Source organism: Pelodiscus sinensis, chromosome 6 (genome assembly GCF_052426305.1).
Source record: "Pelodiscus sinensis isolate ZL-2025 chromosome 6, ASM5242630v1, whole genome shotgun sequence".
Lineage (NCBI taxonomy): Eukaryota > Metazoa > Chordata > Testudines > Trionychidae > Pelodiscus > Pelodiscus sinensis.
The window spans coordinates 127,053,678-127,070,131 of record NC_143057.1 but is presented as its reverse complement, the minus strand read 5'-3'; the positions used below and the strand labels follow the sequence as shown (position 1 = coordinate 127,070,131).

Genomic DNA, 16,454 nt, shown 5'->3' with positions numbered 1-16,454 from the left:
CTGTGAAGAGTTCAGCAGCACATGCAAGTTGAGTTGCTGCGTTTGCCCAGGTGAATTTCTGACCGAGGAGTGGGGCAGATTCTGCTGTCTGTGCTGTTGGAGGGACACGGAAATAACGCAAGCAGGATGGGGAGGTTCCCCCTTCCCCAGACACTCATGTGTCTACAGCCTGCCTAGATGAGTAATAATAATAACCCCCCCTCACCCGAGCAAACCGCCCACTCAGTCCCATGCTGGGAAGAAAAAGTGGCATTCAAGGAGAGGGTGGGAGGGGTGTGCTTCCTTAGGGGCGGTGTTTCAGGGATCTTTCGACTTATTTATAAGCAAACACAGGGCTGCAACAGATAAGAGTTCCACGCACCAAGGCAAGGAGCTGCAAACTCACCAGCCACCTCTGGGCCAGAGAAGAAAACCGAAGCCACAATGGGGAGGCAAAAGGAAGTTCTTGCAAGAATTGGGGAGATGCTGCGCATCAGAAACAAACTGGTGAGGCAGGCACTGGCCGAGTGCCTGGGAACACTGATCTTGGTGGTAAGTCGGCGTTTTGCTGCTTTGGATTCGGTGGTGGTTTTTAAACGACCTTTTTTATTCAGGCATCGTTAGAATCAATGGTTAACGTGCTCCCATTGCTTGTTCAATATGCACAATATGCTCAGATTCTGGCTTGCTGGCGGGACGCTGTTTAATTGCAGTAATTTGGGTGCAAAGCTAAAGTGATCTGATAAAGAAGTGGCATCCGTCCCTGGAATTTACACCAGCGATGAAACTGGCCAGGGAACTCCCTGGGGTCTAGTGTAGTACAACCCTGCTGATCTGTGTGAAATAAGGTATGCAAGTCAGTCACCGAGTTGCATGTATAACGCTTTTGAAGTGTGGAAAGATTCCACTTGCTGCATGGATCAGCAGCAGAGTAGACCCACTCGGGAGGCGCATGTGTAAACAGCAGGTGCCTTACTACAAGGCTTCCCCTGGAAGGAAATTGTTCTCCCGCCTCTGTGCAGTGCCTGCTTCTGAAACTGTCTGAGCTTTAAAGAACTTCACCAGTGAGGAGCGAAGAGGCATGAAGGGGAAAGTGCCACTTCTCAGATCGTTTTCTGAAACGTCATTTTAAAAATGCGCTGGTGTTGGAAGAGTCCATAACAGATCTGCCCGGGGATCCAGGGAGCATGGTACAGCTGGGCTGGGTTGAAGCTCACTGAAATATACGAATCTGATCTGATTGGATGGCGGAACGTTCACCACCGCTTGCCACAAGTCGAGCATCAGGTAGCTGCCACCCGCCAGAGGTTTCAATGTAAATAGACACAAAAGATTGGGTGTGTAGACGCTAAGACATCAGGTGCCTAGGTCAAAGGGTTCAAACTTGAGTGCCAAAATTTGGGAACCTTTTTCTGTATCTGGGCATTTAAATAAATAAGGGACCTGATTCAGGGATGGGAACTAAGATTCCACCATGCCAGTCGGAGGGCCTGCAGTTAATCCAGCGGCCTGAAAGGCAGTACTTAAGTTGACAGAATCAGTCTTCCATAAACCTAGCTGCTTCTACACCGTGGTGAGGTGTAACTATTGTGCTCGAGGTGAGACATTTTTCATAGCCCTGAACCATGTAGCTAGGGTATCTCGTTTTTAAGCATGGACAAGTCCTAATTCAGTAGTTGTTGCTAATACTCAGCATCTCCGAAAATCAGGACAATGTTTTAGACTCACAGAATCCTAGGGTGGGTAGAGATCTCAGGCGTCATCCAGTCCAACCGCCTGCCCAAAGCAGGACCAACCCCAACTAACCCAATGTTTTAGGTGGCTAAATATAGCTATGGATCTTTTGCTTTAAGCATCCAACTCTGAAAATGCTGGCCCTTCCAGATACGGTAGGTAGGTATATAGAGGGCACTGCAGACGGCTGGACTGTATCTAGTTTGCTGATCTTCTAGCACTGGTCAGCTTGTGTTTGTGCATCATTTTGAGGAGATGTGATCGGATTCCAACCTCATTTAACCAAGGTGTAAACCCCGAGCAATTCCATCCACTCCAGCTGAGTGACTGTGGATTTGCATCCCTAAAAGTGAGATCAGAATTGCTTTGGGAATTGTTTAGTAGCTGGACTAGCTAGCGGAGGTGGCACCTTTGAAAAGTACCACCTGCCATCTCAGGTAAATGGAAAAACAGCCTCTTATATTTTAAAAAGCAATGGGGGGCAGAGAGGGGGAGGTATCGTTGGTATATCTCTCTGCTCAGTAAAATGCCACCATCTCTAATGGGGACGCGATGTTTCCCGTAGCATACTCTCTTGATCTGCCAAAAAGACCAGTGTGAGCAATAGCTCCTTGTTTTGGAAGGATTATTTGAAATAAGGGTGGGTAGTAGCTGGGTGTGAATGATTGTGCGGTTTCTGTCTGAATCACCTGTGCTATTTGGCAGGGGAAGACATCAAACACATTCCAGCTGTTCAGAGCCAGATCCAAAACCCCTTTGGCATCTGGGGCTGTGGTGTGTGTGTGTGGGGGGGGTGGGGGTGGGGTGGGGTCCTGTCTCTGCTTTCAATGAGGCAAAAGCAGTGAAAGTAGCAATCGGAAGAACCAGAGGCGCATCGCCCGTTGTGTTTCACCAGCACGGAGGCGCGTTCGTGGCTCATTGGTCTGGATCGCGCTTTCGGAAAAGGCTAGCAAAGAACAGGCCGGATTTAGAGTGAGGCTTGGAGACTTTTTTTTTTAACAACTCCTTTTAAGATAGCAGGGCTCTGTCTGTGGGCATGGGCCCTTCTAGCAGAGCTGGGGCACGTCACACAGGTCACGGATGGCACTGGGTTAGGAGCTAGGAGCCCCGTCCAAAGGTGCAGAGAGGCTGCTCCTCTCTACACCTCTTGTGGGTTGCTGCCTCAGTCTCCCCTCGCATGGTTAACTTTATTTAGAGGCTGTATTTGATGCTGGGGGGTCCTGGCTGCCAGGGAAAAGGCCGGAGAGGGCCAGTTTGAAAGGCTTTTTTCAGTTTGCTCTTCATCTCAGATCATTCCTCGTTCGGCCTGGACCCAAAAGGGCTTGAGGCCAGAGACTCTTGAGAACAGTCGCCCAAATTTCCCCGTCCACGGAAGCCTGGGAGGGTTGGTGAATCCTGGGATATTGACACTAGTCCTTTGCCTGGAAGGAGCCGATCACAGGACTCTGTCTCTGCTCCCAATCACCCGCAGCCCCTCAGCTGCCTGTTTTAGGGCGCGGCCTCCCCTGCAGCTGCACCACATCTTTCGTGTCTCGCCAGGTCTGGTCTGTACCAAGACTCCCATGGAGGCTAGGCTCAAAGTTGCCCTCACCCTGCTGGTACGTGGAATGGTGCATGGATTGCACATTTATTTTACAGGGTCATTTTTAACCTCCCTAAGTGCCCAATCCCAGCCTGGCAAGGGATGTAGGATCAGGCTCCAAATTTGGAGTTGGCCCGGTCTCGCCAGATCTGGTCTGTATCAAGCACAAAGTTTGCTCCTGCACTGACGGAGGTCAAAGTTCCCGCAGGAATAGGGCGGGTTCCTTTGCAGCCCACACACACCTGCGCTTTGCCATGGAAGCTTTGTGGCACCCAAAGGCAAAGGACACCCGCCCTGTTTCTTCCCAGCAGATCTCTCTCCTTTCCTTGGCACAAAGGTCACGCGCTCAGAGAGGCACTTTCCTGAGCCAGCAAGACCTTTGTGCATGGTACAAAACCGCTGGAAGGGACGCATGTAGAAAAAGGTACACGCAGGGAAATTGTGAAGCCAAGGAAACCAGTTTAACTCACCTAAAGCCTCTCTTCTCATTGCAGAAGGGGGAGTTTTATGTCCAGGCGCTTCCACACTTCAACAAAAACTTTTTCCTCTAAACCCTAGGCTGTACACAACCTGGTCTTCCTTCTTGCCTGCCCCACAGCGCCCCCCACTGGCAATTGTTAAACAGTGCAACCAGCAAACAAAATTCACAAGTCCCCTGTTGTTGGAGCGGCCAATTAAAAAAATCCAGCCGCCCAGCTTTTTGGGTTTATAATAAAAAAAGTTGCAGCTGTTGCCTTTCTGCAGAGCTGCTTTGTTTTAAATGCCAAAGCTAGCGAAAAGGTCAGACTTGTATCCTTTAGTGGCATATAGAGCTGGCATTGCATGTTGGAGTAGCTGCTTTTCACTGTTATTTAGACACAAGGAAGGGAAAAAAAGTAATTTTGAATCAGATTCCATTGCTCATAGTTCAACCAGGATTGGTCCGAGGAAAGACTTTAGTGTTACAAATTGGCACTGTGTGGTTGCAACTGGGCCACAGAAGCCTACATTTCAGAGTGTGATTATCGGGATAAAAGTAAGGGTGAATCTCCTTTAGTGGTTAGCAGCATAGTGCATATGAAACATAGTTCATCTGTTCTGATTTCATACAGTAGAGGGCAGCTGTACACAGAGATACTAGGCAGCTTGCTACAACTTATTTGCTTTATATAGGACTTTGAAAGGCTGGGGTGCTTTCCGTCTTGCTACACTTGGTCCTTATATTATCTTAATATTTTGCTATAGTTTTAAAAACTTATGTGTAAATTTAAACAACATTGAGCACCAGCAAAAATGTTACGTGCAGGTAATACTATCAGAGCCAAAGGAGGTGGTTGTTTCTTGTGGGCCAGGAAGTCATGTCATGAAATGCAAACAACACTTTTCTTTATGGCGTTCCTTTAGAGGCTCTCAAAGCACGTCACAAGCCCTAACAAGGCCACCCCACCTCAGTGAAGCAGGGAAGGGTAATTTCCCCATTTTACACCTGGGAGAAATGAGGCATAAAGCAATTAACAGCCTGAGCCTTTGTCTTCCTTCCTTGTTGCAAGATCAGACCTTAAATGACTTGACCAAGCCCTCATGGGAAGTCTGTGGCAGAGCAGGAAATGGAACTCTGGTCTCCTGACCCCTTGTCCTGGGCATTCACCTTATACCCCAAGGCAGTGGGGAACGGGTGATCTTGCTTCAGTGGGGAAAAATCTGCATGTACATTCTGTCCTAACAACTCTTCCAATGCCATTTGTTTAAACTTTCTCATGCTGGGTGAAATTCACCTCCTGTGATGATAGGGATAAAAGTAAGGGTGAATCTCCTTCCATGTTTAGCTGTATAGGGCATATGAAACATAGTTCAGCTGTTCTGATTTCACCCAGCAGAGGGCAGAAGGAGACAGAATTGAAGCTGAGTAGCGGCCAAAGCCCCCCTTGCAACTTCTGCCCTGCTTCCACTTGTTGGTCACACCCTTTTCCATCGTAATAGGCCACTTGAGTTGCTCCCCAAACCATGCGGAGCAGGATTCTGCCCTCGGCTGTCCCAGAACCACCCCTCTGACTCATCACCGCATGCAGCCTAGGGCAGCCATCAGGGGCTGATCCACAGGGGTGGCTATAACTCGATTTCACTAGTTTTTGGTCAACCAGTGGCTTTGCAAAAGAAGGGGGGGGAGGGAAAAGAGCATTGGAGCCAGCTGCTGAATGGGAATCCTGGACTGGCCTAGCCTGGCCCATGATTTGCGGGGAGTCTCCCTACTTTGGGCTCTGGCTTCAGCTCCCATGGTGACTCAGGCTGCTGCTTCAGGTGCGCATGGAGCTATTTCACAGCTCCCTCCGCTCACACTGTCATCACCGCGCAGGAGTTTTCAACAGCCTTATTCAGGCATCTGGGCCACCAACCAGCCGGACAGCCACCCCGCCTGGCTCTCCTCCCTATTCACTGCTGCAATTAAGCTAGATTGACACAGGCGCCTTGCCTAATCCCTTTGTGGTTTGCTTGCCCAAGAGAAAAGTTGTTACTCAGTCGATAACACCGTAGGTGGTGCCAATGCTACAGAGCCTGCTTGGCTCCATCCAAGGATCGGGGCTTGTCCCGTTCGAGAGCAAACACATTTCGGTCTCTTGTGGCTCCTTTCAAGGTGCAAACAGCTGCCACTGGGCAGCGAAAAGTTAATCATTGAGCAAAGCTGGCCGTGATGGAGACGAATGCCAGAGATTATCCCTTCTTGGGTGTGCAAACAGAGTCACTGTTCTCCAGAGCTGTTCATAAACCCATCGGTTTTGTAATCTGCCCCGTATTATTAACCCACTGCTGTTTCCTGCCAAAGGCCTGTGTTACCTTCCTTCCTCGGGACCTTTCTAATCACAGCCTTGTCTTCACTGCGGAGAAAGGTGGGAGGGGTTATCTCGGGGACCTTATCTCATGGAGGATAGGTCCATCCTTCCTGGAGGAGAGGCCCATCAGTGACTAGGAGCCAGGCTGGGAAGGGAGGGTGTCCCTAGTTTCTGCCAGAGGCTGGGAATGGGAGACAGAGGAGGGATCCCGTGAGGATTCCCTGTTGCGTTTCTCTCCCTCTGGGGCACCTGGTGCTGGCCGCTGTCGGCAGACAGGACACTGGGCTGGATGGGCCTTTGGTCTGACGCCAAGTGGCTGTTCTTGTGTTAGGGCAAGTACATAAAGTAGGTGGCTCAGGGGGTGACTCACACACCCCCGGTGGTGCAAGAGACACCGACATGCACCGGTGTGGACAGTGCCATATACAGGGCTGTTGATGGGGGGGAGTCAAGGGGGCAATTGCTTTGGGGCCTGGTGATTCAAAGGGGCCCAGAGCTCCCTGCAGTGGCCAGCACCCCTGGCCCTATAAATCGCAGCTGGAGAGCTGTGCAGTGCACTCCGGGCGCCTCTGAGGGCTGGCTGCCTGGCCCCGCCCTTTCTTCCCAAGGCCACGCCCTTTCTGCCCAAGGCCCCGCCCCTTCCAAGGGTGCAGAGCTGCCGCGTCCCCACACAGCTTGCCTGGAGGCTGTCGGCTCCCCTGGCTATATAGGACTGGTCAGTATGAAACGTCACAGCTGTTGCTTTGGGTCCCCCTAGTGGCGTGTCTGCTGCATTACATGGCCTGTGGTACTCGGGTGCCGTGGGACAGGTGCCTGCCGTTTCGGGGTGTAATCCAAAGCCCTTTGAAATCAGTGTTGGAAGCTCCCCATTGGCTGACGTCAGCAGGCGCAGACTCAGTCCCTAAATGCCTAGATGGACACGCTCAGAGGACCACAGAAATGCCAGGCTGGACGGGACCTTCTACAGAGCTAGCCCCCTGCGCTGAGGCAGGACAAAGGAAAACCAGGCTCATCCCGGACCGGGGTGTGTCTGTGTTTGTCTTACAGACCTCCAAAGATGGGGCTTCCATGTTCTGGCCTCCTGGGAGAGCCAGTTCCAGAGTGTAACTCCCCTTGTTGCGGGAAGTTTTCCTTCATATCCAGCCTGTCTCCCTTGCTCCCTTTTACATCTTGTCCTACCTTCAGTGGACATGGGGAACAATTAGTCCCACCCTCTTTGTAACAGCCCTTAATACACTGAAAACTCTTCTCAGCCCCGCCCTCCCCCCGTTTGCTTTTCTCAAGACTAAACGTGCCCAGTTATTTTAACCTTTCCTCACAGATCAGCTTTTCTAAACCTTGGACTGTTTCTTTGTGTTGCCGCTGGACACTCTCCAATGTGTCCACATCTTCCCTAAGGTGAAGTGCCTAGAATAAGGCACGTTACTCCTTGCTAACGCCTGGCCAACTAAATACACAGATTTAAGTTTCATAAATACCCCGGGAGTCATTTTAATTCTTCACAGTGAAGTACTTTAGCACAATCACTGTATGAATGCTTGTAAAAATAACCATGTCCCTTGTCCAGTGGCGCGTAAGGACCTGAAACTCTAGAGCCGGTCATGCGAGAGTGTGCGATGCAGGCCTTGATACTGTGGGGGTTTTATTTCTATGGCCTCCTCCCTCCTTGTTTCCCCAGCTTTGGGTAATCGCTCTTCCCCTTGCACCTCGGGGGTGTAGATCTCTTTGAGACCCATGGGTGACAGTCACTCATCAAAGGGGAAAATATTGTGACGAGTCTTGCGATGCGAGCAGTACAGGGTCTACGACACACCTGGGAGGAGTTCTCGTTGCGTCCAGTAGAAGATGGCACTCTGCAGTTCCCGTTGTCGGTTCCTTGGTTGGTTTCCTTACCTGCCTCCTGAATTTGTGCTGGTGGAGACCTGGGCTCTTTGGCTCAGCGGGATGTAGATGTGGGCAGTGCATCTCATGAGTCCACCTGGAGTTTATCTGCCCATTCGAGTCCTTGCCCAGGTGTTCGGAAGGCCCGGTGTTTAGTTCCTCTGCTGTCAATGGCCTGGCAGGAGAGAGGTTCCATGGGTTGGATTCTGGGTCCGGAAATCTTACTGCCTGGGCTAGCCGGATCCCACTGTAATTCGGAGGCAGTCCAACACAGCTGGGGAGACTGGTGCTGAGCGGAGCTCTGTGCCAATGAGGAATAACTCCACGAACCCTTGGCGATACATCAGAGACCACCAGGGGTTAACTCTGAGCGAATGACTCAGACCCCCGTGACGGTCTGGAATGGCCTGCATTGCTAGCGAGGTGGGGCGGGCCAGGGAGGACGAGAGGGACGTGGATCTCTTGGACATGCACCGGAAACGAGGGATTGGTCCCAGCAAACATCCCTGAGCTCAGCTGGCTTCCTCCCTTTGCTGCAAGCAAACAGCCCTTATCGCGCTGCGCAAATAACCATCCGCTTGCCCCAGGCTTGCCAGCCCCTGCAAGGAAGAGTGTCCCTCACCTGGCCAGACAGGAGGGGTGTATGTAATTTACGAGGTGTCTGGACTCACGTTTCTCACGCCTGTGGGTGTCTGCGGCAGGGTGGAGTCCGGTGAGGCAGGAAGTCCCCTAAGCAGCTTTGTGGATTGGGGAAAAAGAAATCACTCGGCTCGCCTGTAGTCTAGTGCTGGAGCGGCTGTATAAATCCTAGCACCAGCTCATGGCGGACGGTGTTGTTACCGCATCCAAGCGTTGCCTTGTTGACAACTGCCGACCAGCTGCTGGGCACTCCTTACATTGAGGAAGATTATCCTTACAATGTAGCCATGTGGAGTCATCTCTGCAAACGCCAGCAAACTATGAGCACATCCTATTTCAGGCCCAGACCCCAAACTTCCACGGAGGTCGGTTCTATGTAACCTGCTGAGGTGCAGTAGGTCGAAATGCATCATAGGGTGTCCCTAAGCGTGGTTGGGAGAAAAGAGAGATGCAGGGCAGAAGGACTGACGGCTGAAAGTTGGAGGTCTCTGGGGGAAGATTTTGATGATTTTATTAAAGGGAGGGTTCGGATAAGTAGGAAGCCAAGAGAAGAGATGAGCCATGGGATGAGAGGCATTGGAAGGGGTTAAGGAATCAGCTAAGGGCAGAGAAGCAGGAAAGGAAGTTGGTGGAAGCAGCTTTAAGGAAGGGAGATACCACCAATGTTGCGTCTATTTTTTTTCCATCCATGTGCAGAATAAATTTTGTTATGTGCACCAAGGCATGTGTGGATGTGCACCACCAACAGACTCTCATGCTGCGGGCAGTAGGCACTCTGCTAATCAGCTGGGTAGCACTGGAATCTCTCCTGGGTGGCTGCCCAATCTCTTCACTTAAAGGAACACTGTAGGCCACCCACTGTGGAGGAACAGAGAGAAGAGGGGAGGGAAGGATCTGGTGTTTTCAGAGACCAGGGAATGGCTCGAGGCAGCAGGTTGGGCATCTAGAGGGGTATGGAGATTCTGGCAAATCCATGGAAGATCCTGAAGACCAAGAAGGAAGAGTCATTTGTAGGCTTCAGAAGATGGGGGTGGTCAAGCGGACGGCAAATTCATGACCTTTCCCCTCAAGCCAGCAAGTTTTGCAGCTGCCTTTCCCCATTTTGTACTGTAGCACACGTGTGCGTAGTGTAGTGTTGTTGGCCATGGACTAGGAGGACTCGTGTGGAAAGCACTCCGGAGTCCTTGGCCCATTTCTCTCTCCTGAAAGAAAATCCAACTCCAACTGGGCCGGTTTTGATCTGTTCTTTTCTTCTTTCAGATGTTTGGCTGTGGCTCCGTTGCTCAGATCGTGCTCAGCAGAGGAACTCATGGAGGCTTCTTGACTGTCAACTTGGCCTTTGGCTTTGCTGTGACACTCGGCATCCTGATCGCAGGGCAAATCTCAGGTACGAGGCTTCTACTGCAAACCCAAGGCTCCCTCTGGCTGTCAGCTCCTGGTCACGCACAGTTGGGGATCCAAAGGCAAAGGCCAATGGTGAATAGTTAATAACATCATTTCCTCTCTGCGGGCATGAAACCAACAAGCCACATTGAGGAGAAAACAGACCCCTTGGCTGGTCATTGGTTTCTCCATAGCTCTTGCTCTGTGCAATTGTCCATCTCCCCATTGTGGACTATCACTGTTGGTAGTCAATGGCAGACAGAGACAGAGAGAGGAGGTGTATAGCTAGATAGGGAGAAAGAGAGAGATGTGGACTTCTCTAGGTCCCTTCCTGTTCTAGTATTCTACATTAGATAGATAGAGTGTATATGGGGGGAGGAGAGGTGGATAGAGATAGAGAGGCATGTGTATACGTATATCTAGATAGAGATATACACCTATTTCCTAGATATACACCTATTTCGTAGAGCTAGAAGGGACCTTGAGAGATCATTGAGTACAGTCCCCTGCCTTCACAGCAGGACTAAATACCATCCCCAACAGATTTGCCCAGATCCCCTAAACGGCCCCCTCTAGGATTGAACTCACAACCCTGGGTTTGGCAGGCCAATGCTCAAACCACTGAGCTATCCACCCCCCCCATAGAGGTAGATAGCTATTTAGCTAGCTAGATGGATAGCTAGCTAGCATGTACAGCGATAGATCGATCAAGCAACTTGTTCTTGCTAAGAGCCGCACTGGCTCATAGAAATTCGAGGTGGAAAAAGGCCTGTGAGAGCATCGATTCCTTCCCCCCGTCCCGTTCCCTGCCGTATACCCTCATGTCCCTGCAGAGCAGGTATTGCTTAGCTCTGGGCAGGTGGAGTACTCTGTCTATCCCAATGAACAGGGCTCACTCTGGCCTGGTTTCCAGCGGCTGCACCTCCTTCACGGGTTGCAGTGGGCTTAACGTGCGTATGGGCCTTGTATGCAGTCGCCTACCAATCCCTATGGGCCAGCTTAGGGTGTGAACCCTGCAGTCGCAGATGGCTTCCCGCCCCAGCTGCCGCCACATGTGTCCCGGGAACGCAGGCGCGTCTTCCGGAGCCCGTCTCTCTCCCTTTCCGTGTATTCTGGGGCCGGGTCCTGCGCTCCCAGCACACTAACGAGAAAATCTTTCCCAGGTGGCCACTTGAACCCTGCGGTGACCTTCGCGATGTGCCTCATGGCCCGGGAGCCCTGGATTAAGTTGCCTATTTACATTCTGGCACAAACCATTGGTGCTTTCCTCGGAGCAGGCATCGTCTTTGGCTTGTACTACGGTAAGTGCCAGCCCTCTGGCTCTGTGCTCTTGGGCTGTGAAAAATGTCTGCCCGGCCCGATCGGAGCATTTCCCAGGGGAGGGAGGCAGGGAGGCTGATGGCCACATTGGTGCTACGCTGGGTGCTGCCGGGGGGATCTCACACTCAAGGCTTAATGCGAGTGTTATCGAATTATGGGCTGGAATCATTCCGACCAGACGCCGGTGCAAGCTGCCCAGGGCACGGCAGAAGTCCGGTTCTGTGAGGCTCAGGAATGTGCGTGATGGACAAATACGGGGTCTCTCTATTGGCATCTCCAGAGGGTTTCCGTCCGGATGACTCCTTAGGCTTCCCAAATAGCAGCCCTGCCCTGGGTTTGGCGGGGCTCTTGAGAGATCCGGCTGAGGAGAGTGGCCATGAATGACTCACCCAACCCCCGTTTCCTTTCTAGATGCCATATGGGCCTTTGGCAACAACCAGTTGTTTGTAGTGGGGCAGAACGGCACCGCCGGCATTTTCGCCACCTACCCGTCTGAGCATCTGGACGTACTCAACGGATTCTTTGACCAGGTAAGAGCCATGGGGCACTGCTAAGAGACCTCGCGGGACAGTCCTGGGCCTTTTGTGGAAGTGCTTTTGCGGAAAAGCGTCCGTGCCAATCTAGACGCTCTTTTCCGCAAACGCTTTTAACGGAAAACTTTTCTGTTAAAAGCATTTGCGGAAAATCATGCCAGTCTAGACGTAGCCCATGTGTTTCCAGGAAGCTATTGCTAAGGGTGAGGACATGTTCCCTAGTGTTCCCCAGTTGGTATTCCCTTTGGTGTTCCCCGTGCAGCCAAGTAATGGGGTCACATTCTTCTCTATGGGTCCATCTACACAGCAGTGTTATTTCGGAATAACTGGCATTATTCCGAAATAACGTAGTGTGCGTCTCGACGACAAGCCGTTATTTCGACATAATGTCTAGCTGGAGGACTTCTTACTCCAACTCCTGTAACCCTCATTATACGAGGAGTAAGGGAAGTCGGAGGAAGAGTGCTGTGTAGACAGTGCCAAAAGCCGAATGAAGCTTTTTCGACTTAGGCTACGCAATTGACGTAGCTGAAGTTGCATTGCTTATTTCGGCTTTAGCCCTGCTGCGTAGATGTGCCCTGACTCTGTCGCTCCAAAGGGTAAGTTCTAAACATGCCACATTTCATGCAGTAGCCAGGCGACTTTGTTCAATGACTGATCAGTCTCCACCAGACTCCTCAAACCTCAACCACATCTCTCTTCCCCCTTCTGCTAGTTCATCGGCACAGCATCCTTGATCGTTTGTGTTTTGGCCATCGTGGATCCCTACAACAACCCTATCCCCCGTGGCCTCGAGGCTTTCACCGTTGGCTTTGTCGTCCTGGTGATTGGGACATCCATGGGCTTCAACTCTGGATACGCCGTCAACCCAGCCAGGGACTTCGGGCCTCGTCTATTCACCTCCATTGCCGGCTGGGGCTCGGAAGTTTTCACGTAAGTGCTTTCTCCACCGGTCAGATTACTTAGCAGGGGTGGGATCCAGGCCCAGGGTCACCAAAAAGTACCTCACCCACGCACTTCTGGAAGTGACCATGAGAACGGGACCCCTACACGGTCTCTGCATCTTGAGGCACCCTCGGGTCACATTAACAATCTTAGAGGGCATCCATGTCCCTGGAGATTTGGGGAGCAGTGAGAAGCAGAAGGAGCAGAGCTTTTTCCATTGATTAGAACGTATTCCCAGGCATTGCTATCAACCAGTATGCCCAGGAGCAAGCATGGGAAGGGCAGCCATTCCTTGGCCTTAAATTCTTTTGGAGACTTTCATGGCTGTTTCCAAACAGAAGTGATGGGGGAATAACAAGGGTCCCCAGCGCCTCTGAAAAGTTCTCTGGACCATCCAAGCACAGGGGTAAAAAAATGTCAAGAGTCCTAAGACGACTTCGGCGTGTTCGTCCCATTTTCTAACGCGCCTCGGGTGTTAGGAGCCTATGTCTGATTGGGAATATTCTGACTTGGGTTATTCTGGTTCCAAATGCGGATGGCCTGGTCTCCATTCCTCATCTATCATTTGCTTGTGTCTTTCAGAACGGGCAAGCAATGGTGGTGGGTCCCTGTCGTGGCCCCTTTCCTCGGGTCAGTTGCTGGGGTCTTGGTTTACCAGTTGATGATTGGATGCCACGATGAACCGTCTCCACCCTCCACCGAGCAGGAAAATGTCCGGCTGGCCAACGTGAAGCAAAAGGAAAGGGTCTGAGAAGGCTGGCACCCGCAGCCGGCAGATATGGACACTTTTCAGAGGACTGCCGGAACCCAAGAAGAGAAGGCGAAGGAGGAAAAAGATTTAAGAACAAGAGACTCAAATACTTGAGATTGTCTGTCCTAGCTTCTTTGTACACCCTGATGCGTTTGCTTTAGAAATCTACCCACCCAAAAGCACCAGATAGTCTCATTTTGGTTAAGGGGGCTTGGCAGTGCAGCCAAGTGGTTAGAGTGCAGACCTGACTCAGGCTTCTCCATCGGCAGGGAGGGGATGATGAGACCTCCTCACACGCCCCTTTATAAAGGGCTGTGAGAGCAACGAACAAAAAAAACTCTACCTGCCAGGGAGAAGTGGTCGGCTGTTGAATTTATTCCTGGTGTAAGTCGCCTGAGGGCAATGGGGTTACAGTAGGGATGACTGTGGCCCATTCAATCTGCTGTGCATGCCATTAACAGCATGGCATGACGAGCCATACGAAGCAGACTTAGACTAGTTTTCGAGTCATGATCGAGAGAAAGCAACAATGCACTCGACTTTAGTTTTGTGTTAGGCCAAAACCTTTCCAAGCCCACTTGACCTGGCTTTTCGATCCTCGCCCTTCTCTATTCACTGTCACTGAAGTCAATATTTAGGAAAACCCTGATCCTCCAAAAGCTTGCTTGGGAAAGCTAAATGCTTTAGTGATTCTTCATCCTTACAGAGGCTTATCTGGGATTCCGAGCTTTGTATATATCCCGCAAGCAGCACGGCTCATGGTCGTGTTTGATTGAGAACATGGTGCTTGACTCTTGGCAAGGTTGTGTTTGTTCATGTAAATGTCACATTAGCTTGATGTATATAACACCAGGGTGGAGGTAATTCCAGGGTGACATAAGGGAGCTGTCTACTACTTTCCAACAGTATCATTCATTCTCTTGCATTTTCAAAGTTCAGCCGTGTTGGCGGAGAACTGCCAACACCCACGTCATTAGAACTGCGTTGATACCCATAGAGCATCTTAGTTCCATGTTATTAGAGTATCTCCAGTCCTCCTGGTATCATGGCTTAGATCAGCTTTGATACCCCTAATACCATCTTGGCGGAGAATCTCTGGTTCCCAGGGGGCCATGTTATTACAGCACCTTTGGTAGCAAAGATGTCCAGAAATCTCCAGCTCCCATCGTGCCCCGCTATTGGTTCACCTTGGCTACCAGTGATGTCATGTTATCAAAGAATCTCCAGTTCCCTCCAGCACCGTATTTAGAGACCCCTTTGATACCTGTCTCTTTAACACGTCAGTTCCATAGGTCTGTTTCTCCTATCCAGTGCGTCTTTACAATCAGTAAAACTTTATATCCTTTTGTGCTTTGCGTGTGCGTGTCACTGCCGAGATCGTAAAACGTCTGTTTCCGTTGTTTAAAAAATGTTGTTTGTTTTTCAACCGTTTCCCGTAAACGTTGACACTCGGAAAGTCAGCTGTGACCAAACTCGGCCTGTAAAGTTCTCTCAGTCCTTTTCACCGTTGGGGACTTTGTAAAAGAAAAGGGAAATCTAACTTTATTGGGCAAAATAGCTATATTCCCTTCTCCCACATGAATTGTACTTGGTGATGCTATGCAAAGATAAGGAGTATGGAAGGGACCTAGTGCAGACTTAAAATCTTGTGATTATGAAAAGCAAGAAGCCAGCCCTGTAGCATTGAAAATTGGTTCAGAGGTTTGCTGGACGACATGGCAAAGCACAGAGGAGTTGAACCATGCAGGCTTTGACCACCTTTTACAAATTAAGAGCATCATCTGAGGATGTGTCACCATATTCTTGTTTATATCCAAGGAACCATTCAAGTAGAGGAAATAAACAGAGCTTGCTTTGAATCTCAGCTCATTTCAGACTGATCTGGAAGGAATTAACCTTATTCTAGGTTCATGTGCAGATTTCAGGGATGTCTTCTCTGTATGGTAGAGAGTATTGAAGTCTACATAAAATCTTAGTACAAGGTTTAGAACTGGTATTAAGCTCCAGAGGGAAAAGGAAGTGTCATGTTATGTACAGATGGCACCTTCAGCAGCAGCTGGTTTTCCTATCAAGTGGTAGTCCTGTTTGCATTCATGTTATGTACCTGGGGAAAAATGGTTGTGATAGCTATTCTATTCGTTCGTGCATTGTTAAAAATGGAGTCCTCCTTCCTTCTTCCGTGCTCAACTGTCCAAACAATGAGTATTTTTGGAGATACCTCTTCACCACATTGTTCAACTGTAAATGTCCTCAAGCTTTTGTAATAAATTTATTTTGAAATAAAAACAAAATCTACTGTTGTGAAGCCCCCTGTTCCGCAGCGAGGGTCATTAACATCTGGCTCACGCTGCCAATGGTTGTGATGGATTCTCGCTGAGCTGGAGACTCAGGCAAGATTGGATGTCTTTTGGAAAGAGATGATCTAGGTCAGTGGTTCCCAAACTTTTCAGCATCATGCCCCCATTTTGATTTTTGAGAAACCCTCATGCCTCCCACCCTCCACTCCCCAAGCACTGACCAGGGCCCTGGTACTCTAGGGGAAAAGTGGTTGACCAAAAAAAAAAAGAAAAGGTTGCCCTTTTAAGAGCAGAATAGGCATTGCCCTTTTATGGTGGACATTTTGAAGTCTGCCTGGGATGTTCTAACCTCCCCCCTCCCCAGCCAGCCTGAGCTGCACGTGTTCCGGTGAATGCCCGAGACAGGAAAAACAGAAAATAGACATTTCACATGGTATTTTCTGAATATTTTTTACCAGATGGATGTGACTCTTTCGTGGGGAGGGGGTTGATGAGGGGGGAGGCTGGGTTGCCTCGCACCCTCCTGGAATTTCTTCATGTTCCCCCCCGGGGGACACCCCCCCCCCCAGTTTGGGAACCTATGATTTACTTAAAAGCAGACTC

The 16,454-nt window shown here is 50.3% G+C and overlaps 1 protein-coding gene across 1 annotated transcript; it reads left to right on the top strand.

Annotated features, from left to right (window-relative positions):
* The first annotated feature begins 337 nt into the window (after positions 1–337).
* LOC102451428 (aquaporin-3) lies at positions 338–15,859 on the top strand. The gene is made up of 6 exons (XM_006122997.5): positions 338–531; positions 9,883–10,009; positions 11,169–11,306; positions 11,737–11,855; positions 12,574–12,791; positions 13,386–15,859. Exons 1-6 carry the CDS (start codon positions 424–426, stop codon positions 13,552–13,554), a joined length of 879 nt encoding a protein of 292 aa, XP_006123059.2. The 5' UTR covers positions 338–423; the 3' UTR covers positions 13,555–15,859.
* The last annotated feature ends 595 nt before the right edge of the window (positions 15,860–16,454 follow it).

Bases quoted from the DNA above. Each gene is read 5' to 3' on its own strand.
- LOC102451428 (XM_006122997.5), top strand. From the start codon at position 424: ATGGGGAGGCAAAAGGAAGTTCTTGCAAGAATTGGGGAGATGCTGCGC. The intron at 10,010-11,168 runs GTACGAGGCTTC...AATCTTTCCCAG, and splicing joins GATCGCAGGGCAAATCTCAG to GTGGCCACTTGAACCCTGCG. The intron at 12,792-13,385 runs GTAAGTGCTTTC...TGTGTCTTTCAG, and splicing joins TGGGGCTCGGAAGTTTTCAC to AACGGGCAAGCAATGGTGGT.